The following is a 21,113-nucleotide window of genomic DNA, read 5'->3' on the forward strand; positions in this document are numbered from 1 at the left end:
CACTACTTAAAATTTGTTGTGAAAATATTATGGACATAACATTTCTCTATTTTTATTCCCAAAAAAAAAAAAAAAAAATTATAGTCTAAGTGATATTAGGGACTCAACATACTTTATATTTATAAGTTATAAATTTTTTACATAACATGTCAAGATGATAAATTATTATGTCCAGAGTCATGTAACTCAGCTGGTTGATATCTTCTAATATTTTAAAAAGAAACATTCTCCCACTCTCTTACCTATCAAATTAATAAGTTGTAATTGAACTAATATCGGTTTACTACTAACAAAACACTATTTTTATCGTACACTACTCATCATGAATCACACCTTTTTTATTTTTTATGCAATATTTTTAGGAAACAATTTTATCATGAATTAGTAACAAAGTCCACATCGTTTCTAGATGCAAGACCCACAATCAAAGCTTTCAAAGGCTCCCAAAAAATCTCAACTCTCCTAATGGCAATGACCAATGAATGACACTTTCCCACGTTTTGGCATTCAAAGGAAAAATATTGAAAAAGAGGTCATGACTAGTGACTTTGTGAACTCTTGGATCTCATCAAACTAGTCAAACCCAAACATTTACAACTTCCATTTTACTATTCAAAAAATCTTTAAAAAGATTTCTTAATAACAAAGGCAACGTTTCCTCTCTCTCTCTCCTCGTCTGTGTGTCTGTATCTCTCTCTCTCTTCTCTTTCTGTTCTTTTCTCTCTTTGCATCCACACACGAGAACAGAAAAGAAGAGAAAAAGAGGTGACACAACAACACAACACAACACAACACAAACACCACACACACCACACCCACCATACAGGAAAGAACAGAAAACCAAACTAAGGTAAAGTTTGACGATTCTGATCTGACACGCTTTCTAGTTTTTTTTTTTTTCGACAACTTCTATGTGACTCATTTTCATGTCATTTGTATGACTCTATTTTCCGTTTCTCATTTGGATTTCCATTTCCCATTTCTGCTTTATTTTATTTTATATATCTTATTCTCCCACACCCTTCTCATCTTATGAACTATAATTTTGTTTTTCAACATCAGGTAGTACTTTGTTTTGGATTCCATTCATGCTGACTACATGTTTCTGAATTATATTTGAATTTTTGTTTCTGGGTTAGATTCAGAATTCCATGTATGGCAACACCCTTTTTTAAAAATTTAATTTTGTCTGTTTGTTTGTGATTCAATTATGTTTTTGTTAAAGTTCTGGATCCCATCTTGGTGGCCAGGCTGGCATTCATTATTTTCTGCAATTGCTTTCTGTTGTTAAGCTTAGAATTCATATCCCTCATTCTCCTTATATCTATATTTGTCAAATGATATTTTACATGCTTGGATTTATGTGATGGAATTGCCAATGAGCTCTGGCTTATCAATAAAAAGTTCCTGGACTTATGTTATGGAATTCTTTTTATTGAACTTGTTTGCTGTTATTTTAATTTTCTGGAATTCAATTCATAATATGATCAAGAACAACAACAACAACAACCAAGACTTTGGTCCAAAATCTTGGTCCAGCTATGGATCAGACTAGTCAGGGTTGGTTGCCACATGTATTTTTTTTATGTCATAAAACTTGCCCATTTTTTATTGTATTCGAGGTCCGATGTACATTGCTAGTAGTGAATGCCTCAATATGTATACGTAGTGTGGACCTATTCATAATAGAGTGACTGCGTTTTACAGTGGTTGTCAACGTACCACCACACTCCTTTTTTTCGGATTTGGTAACGACTGTGTTCAAATATATGTCATTAAGTAAAGACACATGTGGAGTTAAAATTGAAAAAATGCTGTGTTATGTTTATTACAAATTCATTTTTAGTGATGTGTATTTGATTGGCTTATAGTGTGGTGTAAATTTTGCAGGTTGCGTCTCCTCTTATCAAGCAAATAGCGCTTAAAGTAATTTTGAATCAGAAAAATACAAGAAGTGTGGGTAGCAATGCACTATGAAAGCAACAGTTGGATATGGGAAGGGCTGTACTACTACCCACACCTATTTGGTGGTTTGATGCTCACAGCAGCCTTACTTGGCTTGTCCACCAGCTATTTTACTGGTCTTGGTGTCCCACACTTGCCCTTTTTGTGGTCCGATCTCGGGATTTTCCCCAAGAAGAAAAATGGGAAGAAGCGCATTCGGGTTTACATGGATGGGTGCTTTGATCTCATGCATTACGGCCACGCCAATGCATTGAGGCAAGCCAAGGCTTTGGGGGATGAGTTGGTGGTGGGTGTTGTGAGTGATGAGGAGATCATTGCCAATAAGGGTCCACCTGTTTTATCTATGGAAGAAAGGTCTGCATCTGCATGTGTATGCATTTCTTTCTTTTCCATTTTAGTTTGGTTTATAACTCTAAGTTAACCAAGTGTTTATGTGGACTGTTATCCAGGTTGGCCCTTGTTAGTGGTTTGAAATGGGTGGATGAAGTAATAACTAATGCTCCTTATGAGATTACAGAGAAATTTATGGACACTCTCTTTAATGAGCATAATATTGACTACATTATACATGGTGATGATCCTTGCCTGCTTCCCGATGGAACTGATGCTTATGCCTTGGCAAAGAAAGCCGGCCGCTACAAGCAGATTAAACGCACTGAAGGTGTATCTAGCACAGACATTGTAGGTACTATGAATCTCTTGATCAATCTCAGAATTCTTTTTTAATGAAATTATTATTGTATTGGAGGAAAAAAGGATCACTTGGTTTTGGCCTGTATGATTATCACTCAACCTTTTCTATATTTTTCACATTAAACTCATTGTACTTTTTTTTCCTAAGTCTCTGCATATATGATCTGGATGTAGGTAGAATACTTTCATATGTGAGGGTTCCAGAAGTTTCTCAGGATCATAATGGTTCTTTGTGTGGAGAACCTCATAAAGAAAGTCAATCTAAGGGTGCCCATGTATCACAATTTCTACCGACTTCCCGACGGATTGTGCAGTTCTCAAATGGCAAGGTATTGTTCATTTGGGTTATTCTCATGCAAAGACTGTCATGTATGGCTACTTTTTTCTCACGAAAAAAAGAAAAAGAAAAAAAGAAAGAGAGAGAAAGAAGTAGGATTATGTTTTGAAATGTTGCATGCTAATTAATCTATCTTCTATACCTATTTATCCCCTTCGCTAATTTTTCTGCCATATATCTAATTTCTTAGACTGATGTCTTTGGGGTCCAGGCTTGGGTAAAATGAGACACAACTATATAACTCTATTTTAACAATTTTGTAGAGCAATCTGAATATATTAAAAATAGGGAGTTCATTGAAGAGATTTGTACTTAATTTATCAAAAATAAATAAATGAAGAGAATTGTATGTATGCAATAAAAATGAATAACCCCATGCAAATGAGTGCTTTGTATTAAGTCAATGACTAGTGGCTCTTTACTGGTCAATCACACATTGTTATATTTCTATGTGGATTCAGTATGTTGTTATCATCGGCTTGTCCTAATATGAGAACAAAGGGTTGAGAGGTTAAAATTTCCCTCTCCCTTTGTCTGGATTTTTCCCCCCAAAATATGATATTGTTTTCTATTTGTTAGGGACCTGCACCAAATGCTCGTGTTGTGTACATTGATGGGGCATTTGATCTCTTTCATGCTGGGCATGTTGAGGTAAAATTCTCATGTATTCTCCTGCTAGCATCTTTTTGTTTCATTGTGATTTTAGTTGACTATATATTCATTCTCTGTCAATTACATCAACTTAATATTTAATTGGATTTTTTACATGGGTATGGTGTCTTGGCAATTAATTTATTTTGGTAAGTTACAAATGCACCCAATGGGCCTTGAACCCACAACTCTCCACCTAGAACTTATAAGGGGAGTTGGTAACTTATGTACTTGATTGTTATGGTCCCCAGCTGAATTTGTCGTGTTTACTTGGGTGATTCTTTTTTATGATTTGAATAAAACTTACATTACTTATATATAATAAATAAATAAATAAATAAGTTATAAGGGGAGGAGGTGCCAGTTGAGGTAGAGCTGATTTGCTGGTGTCTTTGCTTTGAAATCTGTTATGTAAGTGGAGACATTGCTATAAATAGTTGACAGTTTGATATCTTCACTTGACCATGTTGAAGCTCTGTGGATCTTATCTTTGTGATTATCGTTTGATAGCCTTTTACCTCATTATTGAGGATTGTATTAACATGGTCTAATATGTCACATACCTGGGCCCTGTTTTGGTATAGCTCTGGTTCTCATCATTAAGCGTACCATAATGTCATCAAGTTTCAGCATGTCTTTTGCACCATCAATGATATAGCTACAAACAAGTTGCATATTGTTGCTTGCTTAAAATAGTTGCATGATTTGATTTTGTGATATATTCCCCCCTTCATTTTTTTTTTGACAAGTATGTTCCCCCCTTTGTTTTTTGAAGACATAATTGAACCTTCCTCATGAGTCTGTTATGATTTGCTTACTTCCCATCATTTTTCCTTGATTTCTCAGATCCTCAAGAGTGCTAGGCAGCTTGGAGATTTTCTATTGGTTGGTATTCACACGGACCAGATTGTGAGGTATATCCTTCTTATACATGATTTGACCCAAGTTCATGGTTGCTTTGCCACTTTCCCATGGCTTTTTGTAAAGTTTGGAAGTTGTACATCATACAGTCTTTCTTTTAGTAATAAGAAAAAAATAAATAATGACAACAAGTTGTTTCATGCAGTGAACACAGGGGGAATCCGCATCCAATTATGCATTTACATGAGCGTAGTCTTAGTGTGCTGGCTTGCCGTTATGTTGATGAAGTTATCATTGGTGCACCTTGGGAAGTTACAACTGACATGGTGTGTAATTTTTTTTCTGATTGTTTTTTCTAAAATGGGTATCAGGTTATCTTGATATTGTATTTTGTAATGAATATCTGAGTACACCCCTTGTCTGCTCAAGCAAGGTTCCACCCAAGTACAGCAGTTTCTGTGCAACATTCCTCCCCGTGCTTTGTTCTTGGGGTAGTTATGCATGCATCGATAAGACATTTGATAGACAAGGGAACATGTTAACTGCTAAGTTGTTGATTGATATTTATCTGAAATGTAATACTTGTGTACCTTTCTAGAATAGATGAAACTGAACATAAGGCATTTGATAGATAAGACACAAGACATCTGAAATGTAATGTCTTATCTAGTTATGGATAAGACATTTGATAGAAAAGGGAACATGTTGACTACTAAGTTGTTGATTGGTATTTATCTGAAATGTAATACTTGTGTACCTTTCTGGAGTAGATGAACCTGAACACATAATGTTGTTATTGCACGTACAACTTTAGAAACTTTGCAACATCTAAACTGGACCATAATGTTGACACGCACACACAAACACACAGAAAGACATGCTTATCTGTGGTATTTATATCCATGCTACATATTTAGATGTCATATCTACTTAGTGAATTGAAGATGCTCTTGCAACTGTTTTCACTTTAAACCATTTCAAACCATTTCCGGAGACGCACAAAGAGAGAGAGAGAGAGAGAGAGAGTACCCCTGCACTGGCGCTGCCATCTAGATCGTCACCACCGAAGACCGATCCACCCAAAACAGATCTCATCGGCGCCGACGTTACCGATCTCATTCTCGTTCTCGACCCAAAGCTCATCAGTGTCGCTGATCTCGTCGTCTTGATCTCATCGCACCGATGATCTTGTCGTCTCGATCTCGTCGCCCATGACCCATGACCGATCTCTCCCTTTCCCTCAATTTTTGATCACTCTCTCTTCCTCCCTCTCTCAGTTTGACCGCATTGTGGAGTTTAACGAATGGTGTTGTTTTGATTTTTGTTTTTTTAAGTTTATATATTGAAAATTTCTATTATAAAATTTGTTTGGTAGCTGAGAAAATGGGTTAGAAAATGTGAGAAACTAGTTGGAAAATAGCATTTTCAGAATGTAACCAAACACATGAAAACATTTTTTAGAACCATTTTCATAATGCAGCCAAACACTTGAAAATATTTTCCTTTCCCAAAAATATTTTACACCTGAAAATATTTTACACTTGGAAAATATTTTACATTCAACCAAACGCAGCCTAAGTTACTTTGGAGCTGCTTAGCTCTAGGAACAACCCTGGCATAGTTTGGCATCCAATTCCAATATGAGACTAGGTTCATGAGATGGCTTGTAAAGGACAATAGAAAGAGTAATGTGGAATTTGGTGCCTGAATTGTGCTTGTATGTGAGTGTGTTTTTGGCAAGAAAGATTCTTTCTCATGTGGTCCAGGACTAATTTGTATCTGGCTATACTTTGAGAGTCAAGATTCAGATGCTGCTGGTATCTCTTGTGAAATGATTGTTGTAGCATGGGATATCTATTCTTTTCCACTTGTTAAATATTTTTTATCATCTGAGTTGTATTTTCTTGGCATGAGTAGATTACAACTTTCAATATCTCATTGGTTGTGCGTGGAACAGTGGCTGAGAGTAACCCCTTGCTGACTGTAAGTTGGGTTTTTATTTTTTATTTTCCCCCCAGTTAAATATATCAATTATTATTTCCCAGTTTATATTTTTACTGAGTTATGGATAGTGATGATCTTGTATTCCTTAGGGTGAAAATGATCCATACAAGGTTCCCAAGAGCATGGGAATTTTCCGGTTGCTTGAAAGCCCCAAATACATAACCACTAGCTCAGTAGCCCAAAGGATAATGGCCAATCATGAGGCTTACTTGGTATTCCTTATTCTTTTGCTGCATCTCTGCATCCAAAATTTCTTTAAATTTGAGCATCCCATCTGAAAATACAAACCAGCAATTTATACATGTTTTGTGTTTGCAAGTTTCATGTATAAAAAGAAATGCTGTTTATGGTTTTGTTATCTTATTTTCGATGCAGAAACGCAATGCAAAGAAGGCTGAGAGTGAGAAGAAATACTATGCTCAGAAAAAGTATGTCTCAGGAGACTAGAACTAACATAGATATGAGCAGGAAGCCTAGTTTGGTACAGTTCATCGTCCACCTTTGTCCTCCCATAGAGATGCCTGTTGTTCAATACATAGAGGAGCCCATACTTTGTTCTTGAAGGATAGGAGAAAGGAATATCATATGAGAATACATGCAGCAGAGACCTGGTAGAATTATATTTCTTCAAATTTTGATGTTACTCATTGTAGGATTATAGGGATTCAAATTTTAAATTTATATGCCAATCTGATCATTACCTAGGCATATTTGTAAACATTGAACTCAACTAGTTGTTTAACAATTATTTTTTATGGCATTTGATTTTGTGATGGGTGTTATTTATTTTTACAAACATGCTAAACTGGATGTTTCTGCTTGTCTCACTGAGAGTTTTATTAGATCATTGAGGAGTGCCTTAAATCAAATCAGGACTCGCTTCCCTAAAAGCGAAAAACTGTTTTCTAGGCTTTTCCTCTTTTACTTTCACCATGGTTTCTTACTATAAAAGCAAGATTAGAGTGAGGACTATTTTAGGACATGATTGATAGCAAAATATTTTTAAGAATTTGGCTCCATCTTACATACTCAACCTTTAATATTCTCGTTATTTATACCTCTCGCATATAAAAGGCATTGGGTAACCAAATGAGATGGTTTAGACTTTAGACTCATTTTGTCACATATCATCATTGTGATGGTCCAGTGCACTGTAGCATACTGTTTAAGGGCATGATTGAAGGCTAGATATACTCTAGAACTTGGCGTCATCTGATGTACTCTTTAGTTACATCTATTCTATGTGAGGCCCGCTTCTAAGAGGCATTACACCCATTCCCGTTATACCTAAAATGAGATGGTTTATAGTCTATACTAATTTTGCCAATTATTTTTACTATTTACTACGAATGGTCTAGTTTACTGAACCCAAACCAATTTCGCTCATAATTATATTTGCCTAGTCAAAGATACTGGACAAGATTGTGATTGGTGGCATGGAAAATCCTGATCCTTGACCAGTTCAGTTTCTTCTCATACTGCTTCCAACTATGGAGAATGCTAAATGGTTGACAGCAGTCAGCAGTCAAAAATCTCCAAGAACATCTCTGAGGAAGGATTTAATGTTCGTTCCATCACGTACAAGGCACAAAATATTCCTTACAACAATCACTCTGAATTTCAGTAAAAATTGTCATGTGTCGGCAGAGTCACAGAGCACCACATACATTTCAAGACTAAATTGAAAAGTTAGACAGTCAAACATAAACTCTAAAAGCCTATGGAAACTGGATCAAATGATTCAAATCTAGAAGTCATAGCAAAAAAGGATTAAATTTAAATTATTTAATGGACTAAAACTGAAAAATATCTATGCCTTTACACCACTTTCCAATCTTTACTTAACAGCACTAGCAATAATTATTTTGTATTCATCTTTCCTCTCACTGTGTCAACATAAAGACCCCATATATCATCCCTCCATAATGTATAGACCCCACAATGATTAACACAGTCACACACTAGTTGTGGGACCTAGATCTCTCCATAATTTATAAACCTACACCCACACAGTGGTTAGAGGAACTTTATCTAAATGAATTAGCTTCGTATTCAGTTACCAGTGAATCACTGATCCCATAAGAGAATGCAAAACCATTCTTGCAATTAAAACACAAGAATTTCTACATTGATTGCACATTATAGCTCTATTTTCATTTTTTTCTTCTCTTTTTACAAGGAGTTCCCATCCAAAATGCCCATGTTGATTGTTGAAGGACATTCCCAATTTCTAATCCCCTTAACTGCTGCATGGGTCCTAGCTCGGCAGCTCCACTCTCCATTACAACAAAAAAAATTTAAAAATGGAGATGCACCCTACAAATACAAAATGCAATTTCTTAAATTATCATCGAAACCATGTAATGGGAGTGGAAGTGTTCTGAGGAAACTGCGGCATCATGCAGTGTTGTTGCTGCCACTGATGTAACCCCTCACTTCCAGGCATTTCACCACACACATTTACACTTGGGTGCACTTGCCCTATTCCCGGATTGTTGTAGTCTTCTTCAATATCCATTGTTGTTGCTCCTGTTTCTTCAGCCTCCATCAACTCTGAAGCTTCAGGAGCTTCCATTTGCGTGGCTGGCATAGGACGAAGCTGAGAGGGAACCCAAGGAACAACAGCCAAACAACCTCTTGTGGCCGCATTACTAGCTTCTTCTTCATCAGCAGAGTTTATGGGACCAGACTGCCTTTTCTGAAGAAATTGATCTGCAAAACCATGACACAAATTATTCACTCATTCAATAACAAACCCATTTTTTATATTGGTAAGTTACACACACAACCACTGAGTTCTGAATCCGGGACCTCCATTTCATTTGAAACATAAAGAATTCATTTCATCTTCAATCTAAGAAAATTGAGTCCCAATCATTTTAAATTTTAAATTACACTACAATAATTTGAAATGAAAAGAGTCCATTTCACAGTGAAAGATATTTTTTCCTGGATCTAACAATGTGATGCATCAGATTTGTAACATTTAATCTACACAATGATAAGCATCCATTTTAGAAGAGGATCCTGGTCTCCTCATCCTGAGCTCATTCTAAGGAAGTGCCATTTGAATCAAAGCACTCATTTGCAACACAACACACAGCAGTTTACCATTTTCTGTTACTTTTACTAAAACAACTACTACAAGCAGAGACTGATAACCAAATTCATTTAAATTCAACATTTTTTTGTTGAGTGCAATTTTCACAAACATTGTCTGAGAGGATGATGGCTGCAGGAGCATCTATTTTCTAATACTTGATGCATCAGTTTTCAAATACTATAATCAAAGAAAAAAAATTTCACAAACATACACTTGCAAGCAAAATCTAGTACCTACTTCACCTTTCTTATAAGGTACAGGATTAAAAATCTGAGATTTACCCATCATGTCTAAACATTCAATTAACACACACAATCAAACAAAACCTTTTCTTTTTTAGTATTTTCATTATTTTGGTAAAGAATCAAAGTTCAAAACAAAAAAAATAGCTAAAACCCACAAAGTAAATGAGGGAAATGGGTTTTGGGGAGTGAGCTTACCCTTCTTAAAGCCAGAAATAAGCTCAGAATCAACAGAAAACGAAAGATTGGAAGGTGAATGTTGTATAAAAGGTGCATTCACAGGCTTAAAAAGAACAATAGCCATTTCTTCATTGTTAGGCGATAATTCCAAATCCTCAACTGCTGCTTCTTCCTCCTCCATTATTGGTGGCAACTCAGCATCCTTCACAACCCAAAAGGCAAAAAAACACAAATTGGGTTAGTTTGGCAGAATAGAAAAAAACCCAAAAAAAAAAAAAAAAAAAATTTTGGGAAGAAAGAAAAGAGTACCAAGCGGCGAATCTTTCGAGCTGGAGCAGAAAGAGAAAAGTCAGAGAAGTCATCACTGAATTCATCAAGCTCAAGGTCTTTTCTCTTCATTTTCTTCATCATCAACATCTTCTTCATCTGGGTTTTCTTCCTCTTTTTTTACAAACGACAACAACAAAGGTTTAGGTAGCTAATAAAGAGCGAGAGAGGTTAGTTGTGTTGTGCTTTTTCTCAAAGGCTCTAGAGCTCTCCAGAAAGTCGCACATACTCATTGAATTTTAGTAATTTTTTTTTTTATTATTACGTTAAAATTTTTAGTTTACTGCTACCTAATCTTTAGTGGGACCCATGAGTTGGAGTTTATGTTTGCGTGAGAAAAACATAACAGTGTGTGCACATGCTGGTCTGCGTGACGCGTTTTCTTTTCGCCAATTGACCGCTGCCATGCTCATGCCTGTCGACTGTTTGTAACTCTCTCTACGCAACATGTGCGCTTGAATGATAAAAGAAAGGAAAAGGTTTTGCTACATATTTGTATGCTGCAATTCTTGCGTATAGAGATATATGGCAGTAAAGAGAAAATGATATATACTCAAGGTTCATATGCAGTATGCGTGACTAGGTGAACCTTAGTCACTTGTCCTGTTAATTTTGCTGTCACATACCTCTATATGTAGCAATTACAACATACAAGTATACAACAAAAAGATTCTCCCAAAAAAAAAAAAAAAAATACACAACAAAATCTTTTCCATTAAAAAAATGATCATATTTTAGTTAACTAAAGCATAAAATTTACTATAAAGTTGTATAAAAGTATATTATTACCACAATAATTATGTAAATTTATACTAATACTATTCATTTTGTATTTTATTTTTTTATCATTTCTTTATATATTCCAATGTAATGAGGTGTTTTGAAAAGTACATAAAAAAAAAAAAAAAAAAAAAAAAAAAAAACACATTGCGGGACTACTTGTTGATCATTAAAAGAGCTTACATTACTTGAACTCACATCATTGACACAGATATGGCAATACGGGCCAAGATTTGTTGACTCAACCCAAACCTGTCTGTTTTAACCCGGCTTGAACCCAATTTTTTTTACTTGAATTAAATATGAGCCGACCTACAGCCTGTCCTTTTTTTGCGGGCCAACCCGACTCAACCCACGGCTCACCTATTTTTTAACCTTTTTTTTTCCCTTAAAAATATTTAAAAACTACATGGCAAGGTGTGCTAGATTGCTCCTTGGTGCATAACATTATCATAAAAGGCACAATGAACTTGTGTGTTGTGCCCCTTATTTATTAAAAAAAAAAAGAGTTAAATGAAAGGGAAATAAAAATACAAAAGGAAAACTAAAGTCTAAAGCATCTACTTTCCAGTGTCTATGCAAACTACACTTAGAGCACTAGCATTGAGAAATGCTATCCTATACTATTATACCATCCCAAAAAGCCACTTTATTACTTATACCATCCCATTTTACAATACCTCACACATCCTAAAACTCTATTCTTATTAAAATATTATTCTTTAATCTTTTTTTATTATTTCTTTTTAACCAATATTTTTTTTCAGTTCCACTTTCCTAGGCTTTCCAACCGTTTTTTTTTTTTTTCCTCAGCCTCCCTCAACCTCTAGCATTGGTTCATCTCACAGAACCCCACACACACAGACCCATCAACAAAGCCACACACAGCCACACACACAATCCATCAAACCAGAGCCAACAACGGCCACCACACCCACCACCCAAGCCACCGATCAGAAACCACACCGCCGATTTGAAACCCACCGGAGCAAACCCATTCAAAAAACCACAACCAAAAACACCGGACCCAAGCCAAAAACAACCAAAAACAGCCCCAAAAACACCGTCACAGCCAAAAACCACAACCACCACACCCACGCCGTCACCCACGACCCAACCACCGGACCCACAACCCACCCACGACCCAACCAAGACCCAAACCCCGGACCCAACCACGACCCACAACCCCTTTAAGCACAAAAACCACAACAACAACCAAAAACACCTGACCCACGCCAAAAACAACCAAAAACCACAACCAAAAACACCGGTCACAGCCAAAAACCCACTCCGATCTCCGATCTCCGTGACCCACGCCATGACCCACTCCGATCTCCGTGACCCACAACTCACCTCAGCCATACCCACCACTTCTTTTAAGCCCCGGTCATAGCCAAAAAAAAAAAAAAAAAAGCAGATGAGAAAGAGATGGTGCTTGAGAGAATGAAGAGAACGGAGCGGTGAGCCGATGAGAAAGAGAGAATGAAGAGAACGGAGCGGTGACCGGTGCTTGAGAGAATGAAGAGAAAGGAGCGGTGACCGGTGCTTGAAGAGCAGATGAGCCGATGAGAATGAAGAGAACGGAGAGAGCAGATGAGAAAGAGAGACTGAAGAGAGAGAAGATTACAGAATTTATGGGAGGAGAGAGAAATTATGGGTTGATTAAAATATATATATTTTTTTTACAATTGTGCTACAGTACAATTCTAAAGATAGAATTGTACTGTAGCACAATTGTATAATTTTTTACAATTCCTGTGTTTAGCATCCTTTGATGCAGCACATTTTGAACCATAAAATGCTAAAAAGGACATAAATATGGCATTAGCATTTTTCAATGCTAGTGCTTAAGCAAGCAGCATTAAATACTATCTATTAAGCTTTACTTCTAGTTGTAACATTCATTAACTAAAACTACTAAATACTAAGTAACTAAGTTCTACTTCAAAGACTACTAACTATTACTAACAACACGTCCAAGTCTGTCTAACGAATATAGTAATATCTATCTAACTAGCACGAACCCGGTCACAAAGTGACAAAACAGTAAAAAAAATAAAAAAAAATAAAAGAATTCAATAGTGACCCAAAAGGCAAAAAAGCAAAATTAAACCTGACTCTATTGTCTTTCACTCTCACTCTCAAACTTTTAGTAGCTTCTACCTTTCTCTTCTTTGCCTCCCTTCTGGCATGAGATCTCATGAGCATTCCTATAACTACTGTTGCATTTGAATTAAGTTTTAGCACAGGAAAAAAAATTCTTACTCCATATCAATCATTTCTTTTGCCTGAGAATGTGGAAGTTACGTTGTGCACTAAAAGTTGGTTATATGGATTTGAAGGTATTTTAATTTATTAATAAAGTCTTAGAAATTATATATTTTTAACTCTTTATTGATAAGTTTTGATTTGCTTTCATGATACACTTAAGTTATATTAAAATATTGTATATATTGTAGATGAAGATATTGATGAAATTGGCTAACTTGAGCTACAATTCGAAAGTATGAATATTTGTAGTGTTGGATCTACTACCAACGTTGAGTGGATTGAGTTATAATTCTTATAAAATATTTACTTGTTTTTCTTTACTTAAATTTTTATGTTTATTTTTGAAGGTTTATTTATTTATTTTTATTTAGTTTATCTTTTTATATAATCTAATTTTATTATTATTTTAAATGCAACAAGAATTTATACACTTAAGAAGATTGATAACTTGATTTGATCCATAACATTTAGTTTTGTATCCTTTTTGTATTTTTTGGTTTTTTTACGGGAATGATATTATTAGTGAACTTTGAATTTGAAGTATGTAAAGAATTTTAGTCATGTAAAATTGTGATTGACAACTATCTTTTATGTTAGCTTTATTCCATGACAAAAAGTGTTATAATTGCTTTAATTTTGTTCCTTGTATTTTGTGGGATTTTATTGTATTGGGTTTAATATTAAGTTGGTGAAGAATCGAGAATAAAATGAAGAATCAGTGGATTTCGCGAGTGTCTCGCTAGAAGCTAAGCTTATCCGCAAAAGAGCCACGTGAGAAGCGCATACTAAAAGCTGAAGAGTCATGCCAGCCTGGAGGATTTCGGGAGTATCTTGCGGGTAAGGCTTTCTTATGAGATATTTGCGAGACTCTCTACTTGGAGGAATTTTAAGTGTGACTTTCTTACCCTTCACTCATACTATATATACCCTCATTACCTACAAATGTATGAGAGGCCATTCAGAGAGAAAAACCCTAGAGAGGTTTCTACAACACACACACCCATCTTTTAGAGAGAGAGCTATTCATCCTTAGAGAGAAATCATTCTAGCTTCTTCTCCCTCCCTCTCCCATTTTCATACTTTGAGAGGAGATTTGTACCCAAACACAACCCATACATTTTCAGAATGTAGAGAGTGTTTTGGAACTTGGGAAGTTTTGAGGATTTGCCCAAAGAAGCCGGTAAGGCTTGGTGGATGCAATTGGGCGTATTGCGGGATCTGGAAAGCTAAAGAAGACATGACTCCGAGAAGTCAGTTGGTAGCAAGAGCTTGGAGGGCTCAAGTACATGGGATAGACTAGGCTTGGAGGGTCTTTTGTTATTCGTGTACTCCAACTCATTCTCTAGTGGATCGATTTATCGCTTGAAGGGCGGCGGAGAGGTTTTTTGCCGAATTCTTCGGTTTTCTCTTCGATAACACATCAACGTGTTATTTTGTATTTGCATTCTTCTTCCCTACACTTTTAGCTTTCATTTTATTGTTGATATTTGATGAATATGACTTAGAGTACTTATATTGTTTGTTCGCTTGCATTTACTCTATTCCGCACTTAGTTTAAGTTAGAGTAAAATCAACCGAGCTGTAATTTTAATTTGGGGGTCTAAACAGTTTTTGTGTTTTCACACAAATTTGAGCTTTCAAATCATGCTCAAAAGTCAAAACTGTCTAAATTGCAAGGATATGGAAATCTTTATGTTTTTTGGTTTGTTTGTTTGTTTGTGTTTTTTTTTTTTTTCTTCCCTTCGCATGTATAATAGTAAATTAGTAACAAATAATCTAACTATTTGATTTGATTCATTCTCTCTAAAAAGTTCGCATTTATTTGTTTTTTTTTTTAATGTGAAAAATATGGGCTGACTCGACTCGCAACCCGATTGACTCAATCCATTTCAACCCGTTTAAAATGGCCCTTTTTGGCCCAGCTTGTTTTGGCCCACAGCCTGAATGACCCAACCCGAACCCAACCCAAGCTGACCGTTTGCCATGTCTTGTAATGAGTCACAATGACTTCCCACCACTAAGCCACTTGCCCAAATAGAGGAGTACCTATCTCTTGTTTTCTCATCCAACTTTTCTTCAAATGCTCTCTCTAATATATACTTTATTTATTGTAGGGGGACAAATTGATCCGCAGCCCAAAAGATTTGGACAATGGCCCAACAAGCCCACAACTATAAATTTGTTAGAGGGTGGGTTAATATTGAACGTTTAACAAGTCAAATGTGAATCACAAGGGGTTAGTTTAATGTAGGAATGACTGAGAAGAACAAGTTGAAAAGAAAAACACTCCCCAGTCAAATCTGAGGATGGTATGTTCTTATATATATCTCTCAGACTTATACAAATGTTCAAGTTCTTGGTTACAAAGTGGTTTCTTTCCTCTCTCTCCCCCCATATTATAATGGAATCCTTTCCCTTTTATACTCCTTCACCTTCTCTCATCTTAGCCTTCTACTTGTTGATCAAATAACTAATCTTCTTGATACTTGTCCCATCAGAACCTTCTTGAAGAATGTGTGGGCAACTATAAGGCTAGAAGTCACTGTTCATGCATCACCTCCACATTAATGCGGCTAGTTGGCTAGGTGCAGAGTATTCAGTGTGGTGATAGCAGCTTTCTTCCCAGATATTTCTCAATTCTTTGTTGACTCACCTCTCTTTGAAGCTTATCCTCCTTCCAAGCATGGTTGTCCACTGCCTAGTACTTGTTAGGTGGTCGGACTTCAGGCTTCCATTTTGTTTCCCGAGGAGGTTTGGCTCCTCGAACAACGTCACTTGCTTGTTGCGACCAACCCTCGTCCTCGGCCCAATAACCTACTTGCCTTTACTAATACTTGTTTGCCCTCGGGCTCTTTGGCGTCCTCAGGCACAGCCCACAGCCCAATACCTTTATCTGAGCCTTTCATCCCCACAATATTCTATTTAAATATTATTACTTAATTTATTCTTTCCTAGTAGCAATAATTTTTTTTTTTTTTTCATAATCTACCATTTAAATTTATTCCTCAGTTCAAAACCAACAACATTTATATGTTTTTTTGATTGCTCACTTTAACGCAACCTGTTTATTAAACAAGTAACACGATACGACTTGCATAACTTGTTTAATAAACAAGTTACGATAAAGTTGACACTACTAGATATTAGAAGAGAAAATAAGCTTATACAACTAGAGTTTTGAAGAGTAAATTAGTAAAATGATTGTTAGTTAAATGAGTCAAAACATGTTTTGCGTGTCTGATTTGAATTGACACGTTTATTAAACGAGTTAATTTGTGTTGAACTTTATTTGACATAAGCCCACTAAAGCTTAACACGAATCTTCTAATTTCGTGTTGCATTCGCAAGTCATATCAAATATTGCCACCCCTATCACAAAGCCAGCATAAGGAAGGCATGTCATGGGTTGTGCAAGATTTGTAAAAACAACAGCAGGTTGTGTTGCATGGTGATTCAAGCCTACACAAGATGGCTTAGAGGCGGTGATTGTGGCTTTGCAAAGAATTATTTCATGGTTAAGGCTTGGCAAGTTGCAAGCCATCCATGTGATGTGGGTAGCAAGTGCAATGGGGCTGAGACATGGTAGCCCTGTTGCAGACCATGGACAAGTTTTTATGCAGTGGAGTAGACTGCAAGTTGGCAAGGCAGGGCTGGGATGTTTAATTATATAGAGTGATGATTTAGCATGAAAAATACTAAATTGGCCTGTAGATGGCATGGCCAATTGGAGCTATGTTTGCAATTGGGTGGTGCTGTGTTGATGGGCTGTGTGTGCTATTTGGATGGTGCTGGACAAACTTGGAGGTGGCATTGGCGTGGGCCAAGCCATTTATATTATGGTTCATTGACAAAGGTTTAATGCTGCGCAGGTTGCATGGGCTGCCTAGTGGAAAAGCAAGGCTTATGGTGGGCTAGAACATGTGTAGCAGGGTGTGCTCATGTGTCCTACAAGTGGCAGCGGCGTGGGATGGCAATTACCAAGCAATTGTCGTTGTGGATAACTTTGTGCCAGTGTTGTCAGGAAGGCAAAGACTCCAAAAGAGCTAGTCCTATATATTAGCTATGTTGACTAGTAAGGGAGTCCTAATTCCCTTAAAATTGGATCGGTGGATTTTGGGTATATAAGTATTTATGAGGAGTCCTAATTGTAACATGACTAGTTATTTTGGAGTATTAGTGTAAATGTGAGTATAAGTGTAAGGGACTGGTTCTAATTCCCTTACAATTAGGACTCCAAAAAGGTAATCTTGCAACACTATTTGTAATATCCGATGTTTATTTGCTTCTTTTGAGTCTGTTAATTTTAGTTGGGTCCGGAGATTAGGCAATTCAGTTGCTCACGTAGCAGCTAAATTGGCCTTGAATTCCTATTTAGATTTCTGTTTCAATAAAGGCAATCGCCCCCCCTCTCTTGAGGTTGCATGTAAGGGTGATTCCTCTGTTTGTGTGGTTTAGTTTAATGGAAGTTCAGTTTATCAACAACAAAAAAAATAAAAAATAAAAAATAAAAGGACTCCAAAAGAACTAGTCCTAGTCAAGTTATACCCATAGTGGTATTAGTATAAAGAAACCAATTCAATCAAGGCTAAAGTTATTTAAAAAAAAAAAATGATGGCTTTGTGAGGAAATGTTCAATGAATACCATCATTGAGATATTGAAATAAACTAATAACACTTTATAAATGGTCCTGGCCTTGGTCAAGTTGAGGAGCTACTTAACCTTGCTGGTGGAGAATATCGAGTTGGGCACTAGAGTGGCTTATGTGTCAAAACCTCTCTCTTTGTCTAAAAGATATTACAAACTCAACATTTTCTATATTTTGTTGTACTATGAAAGTGTAATTTGATTGGTATGATATATTTTTTTATTGTTTCTATCTTGTGATGGCAATTATTTTTCTTGATTTGTCAAAAAATTTCCCCTTATTTCATATTTGTTTATTTTTCAATATAAGAATGAAATATGAAATTTTTCCCCTAATTTTTTTTTTTTTAAATTTCCCTTTTTAATTTTTTGGTAAATTATATCACCTTCCCTTAGATTTATCAAAATGACACCCCAAATATTTGTTAAATAACACTCCCTCCTTAAGGTTTGTATAAATGTACCAATTGAGTTTATGCCCTCTCAACCTGTGCTTAAACTAACATAATATTCCATTTTTAAAATTAAAAAAAAAAATCTTATACAAACTTTGGACAAAATAACACCCCCTCAATCGGGTTTATAGATGCATGAAACTCCTCCCTAGGTATGTATAAATTAATATGATTATTTATATAAATATATATATATATATATATATATATTTAAGGAAATATTATATCAATGAAAACCTGACTATTGCACTTATACAAACCTCACAGGATTGTCATTTTTTGAAACATTCGGGAGACAATTTCATTTCATAAAACCTCAAGAGAGGTTGGTGTAATTAAAAAACTTGTTTGACTTGAAGGGTAAAATTGACACTTCAATATAATTTTACATAAAATACAATTGGGTTGGGCATGAATTTCAAGACAATTGAATTTTCGGTTAAAATTTCAAATTTGACAAAAGTTGTATAAATTGTTTTGGCCAATTTGTCTATTATCAATCAATTAGGAAATATATTTGGAGGCTGGAAAAGTGTGAGGATTGAAAATTGAGAAGAGATTGAAAAGTGGGAGGATAAAAGAGATTTAATTTGGTTTCTCTCATTTGTGTTTGGTTGAGAGTGGAAAAGTGGAAGGATGGAAAAAATGAATTTGTATAAATTTACTCATATGTCTTTGTTAAAAATGATGTCCAATTAAAACAAAAGTGGCAAATAATCCCAAAAAAAGGTAATCACCTAATTTATTAAAAAAGAAAAATCATGCCTAGATTAGTGAAATGATTAAACTTGACCCCAAAATTTAAGGAGAGAAAGGAAAAATAAGTAATTTTATTTAAAAAGTACAAAAAGGACAGATGTCATAGGTTGAAATTCTTTAAAAAAAAAAAAGGGGTACAAAATGGGCACAATTCTAACATACATTCAACACAAGAAGTATTACAAAGTCAAAAGTCAAAAGTCAAAATAATAAGTTGATAAATCATAAATAATGAAGAAGTCAACATCCACGCACATAGGGATTTCTAAAACAAAAATGGTGAACTTACTAAATTTTTTTTTTTTTTTTTTGGGTGATAAAGAGACTAGAAATTTCATTAATTAAAAAACGACATTACATCAAGATGAAGAGCTCGTTCTAGGAAACAATGACTCTCTTCCAACCAAACAAAAAAATAAACAATGTCAATAGTATGTTTGGCTAACAAGTGTGCACTTACTCATTTGATCCTTCAACTAGAAGTAATAGTAGGTAAAGTTTAATTTAGTCCATCTACTAATTGTGTCAATTTTTAGTCTCTCCACTATTAATTATACTACTTAGTCTAGTTTGGCACTTCAAATTTTAAATTTAAGTCAATTTTATCAATGCATTTCCTCTCTATTTATATTTTAATGGAACCAATCGACGACCAGTGTTTTAAATAAAACACATGTCAAAAGGTTATTATTATTATTATTTTTCATGGAAAAAAATATGTGTAGAGGGGCGACTTGAATTGGCGTCAAAATGTTATTATAGAATCAAGTTTTTTTTTTTTTTTTTTTTTTTTTTTTTTTAATTATGCAAAAATTTAAATAACGAAAAAAAATTCCAAACTTAATTTTAAAAATTGAGAGATTAAATTGAAATAATTAATAATTGAGGGGCTAATTTTACTTAGCCCAATAGCTAAATTAGTAGTTTAACCAACAAAAAATCAAGTGCTGCATTCTCTCAAAAGTGTATTTATTTCTTTGGACAAAACTTAGATACAGTATCTTAAGTGTTGTTTATTAGATTCCCTTCTTAAAATTCAACCATGTGACTACTTAACTAAAAAATACACTTCCATCCTATAAGGAAAAATCCACATGGCAGAATTTTAAAAATAAAACCTAATAAATAGTACTTAAATACTGTACCTAAGTCTTACTCTATTTCTTTTTGTCCAGATGTTCCACGTTAAGCACATTAGAAGTGACTTCCAAATCTCACTAGTACTATTGTGATTACAAAAACTTCTTTTCCAAAATGACAAGACTCAAGTGGGCAGCTTCTAAACACGAAATCAGTATTACAAAAATTCATCTTTCCGCCTAAAACTCATGCAAGTTAAGGGCCATAAACAATCCTGCACGAGTATCAAAAGTTTAAATTTATTCATTTAATTTTATTTTTGAACATGAGCCAGCTTGAGCTTGTGGTCAAGCAAGATTATATATTCAAACTTATTTTATTTTCTTGATGAACATGCTTGAGTTTATTCATGAGCTACTTAATTAACTTTTTTTTCTCATTTATAACAAAATCATGACAAAATTTTTTTACCCCTTCACAAATCAATGATTTTTTTTACTATAAATGGACATAATATATTATCATTAAACTCTAAATAATAATTTGATATTATATGAACCTATACTTACACACTCTAATCTAAAGTCAATATCATTATATTTTAAGACAAGATACACAAAATTATATATAGTTAAATTAAGCCTCATATTTACTTGCTTGTTCACAAACACATTATTTATTTATGTTTGAGCTCGACTTGTTTAATAGTCAAGCCAAAACTTTGGCTTGAGCTTGATTTGTTTGATAAATAAAAGAATAT

At 35.0% G+C, this 21,113-nt stretch overlaps 2 protein-coding genes across 4 annotated transcripts; one reads left to right on the forward strand and one right to left on the reverse strand.

Annotated features, from left to right (window-relative positions):
* The first annotated feature begins 600 nt into the window (after window positions 1–600).
* Window positions 601–7,297, forward strand: LOC115968273 (ethanolamine-phosphate cytidylyltransferase-like). 3 transcript variants are annotated; one of them, XM_031087612.1, is made up of 10 exons: window positions 601–850; window positions 1,891–2,319; window positions 2,415–2,650; window positions 2,833–2,987; window positions 3,575–3,646; window positions 4,493–4,560; window positions 4,713–4,833; window positions 6,425–6,490; window positions 6,601–6,723; window positions 6,887–7,297. In XM_031087612.1, the coding sequence occupies exons 2-10, from the start codon at window positions 1,967–1,969 to the stop codon at window positions 6,956–6,958; spliced, it is 1,266 nt and encodes a 421-aa protein (XP_030943472.1). In that variant the 5' UTR covers window positions 601–850; window positions 1,891–1,966; the 3' UTR covers window positions 6,959–7,297. The 3 variants fall into 3 exon arrangements, with proteins under 3 accessions (XP_030943472.1, XP_030943474.1, XP_030943473.1); XM_031087613.1 differs by lacking the exon at window positions 601–850 and adding an exon at window positions 967–1,062; XM_031087614.1 differs by lacking the exon at window positions 6,887–7,297 and having other exon boundaries at window positions 739–850; window positions 6,580–6,670.
* A 1,230-nt stretch (window positions 7,298–8,527) lies between these two features.
* Window positions 8,528–10,604, reverse strand: LOC115967339. Its single transcript, XM_031086415.1, has 3 exons — window positions 10,346–10,604; window positions 10,055–10,238; window positions 8,528–9,223 (listed from the first exon to the last, which is right to left on the reverse strand). The coding sequence occupies exons 1-3, from the start codon at window positions 10,460–10,462 to the stop codon at window positions 8,859–8,861; spliced, it is 666 nt and encodes a 221-aa protein (XP_030942275.1). The 5' UTR covers window positions 10,463–10,604; the 3' UTR covers window positions 8,528–8,858.
* Between the last annotated feature and the right edge of the window lie 10,509 nt (window positions 10,605–21,113).

Source organism: Quercus lobata, chromosome 11, assembly GCF_001633185.2.
Source record: "Quercus lobata isolate SW786 chromosome 11, ValleyOak3.0 Primary Assembly, whole genome shotgun sequence".
In the NCBI taxonomy this organism is placed as follows: domain Eukaryota; kingdom Viridiplantae; phylum Streptophyta; class Magnoliopsida; order Fagales; family Fagaceae; genus Quercus; species Quercus lobata.

Coding starts and splice junctions, on each gene's coding strand:
- LOC115968273 (XM_031087612.1), top strand. CDS start 1,967: ATGCACTATGAAAGCAACAGTTGGATATGGGAAGGGCTGTACTACTAC. Junction 2,320..2,414: donor GTTTTATCTATGGAAGAAAG/GTCTGCATCTGC, acceptor ACTGTTATCCAG/GTTGGCCCTTGTTAGTGGTT. Junction 6,491..6,600: donor AGAGTAACCCCTTGCTGACT/GTAAGTTGGGTT, acceptor TGTATTCCTTAG/GGTGAAAATGATCCATACAA.
- LOC115967339 (XM_031086415.1), bottom strand. CDS start 10,462: ATGAAGAAGATGTTGATGATGAAGAAAATGAAGAGAAAAGACCTTGAG. Junction 10,239..10,345: donor CTCGAAAGATTCGCCGCTTG/GTACTCTTTTCT, acceptor TGGGTTGTGAAG/GATGCTGAGTTGCCACCAAT. Junction 9,224..10,054: donor TATTTCTGGCTTTAAGAAGG/GTAAGCTCACTC, acceptor ATGGTTTTGCAG/ATCAATTTCTTCAGAAAAGG.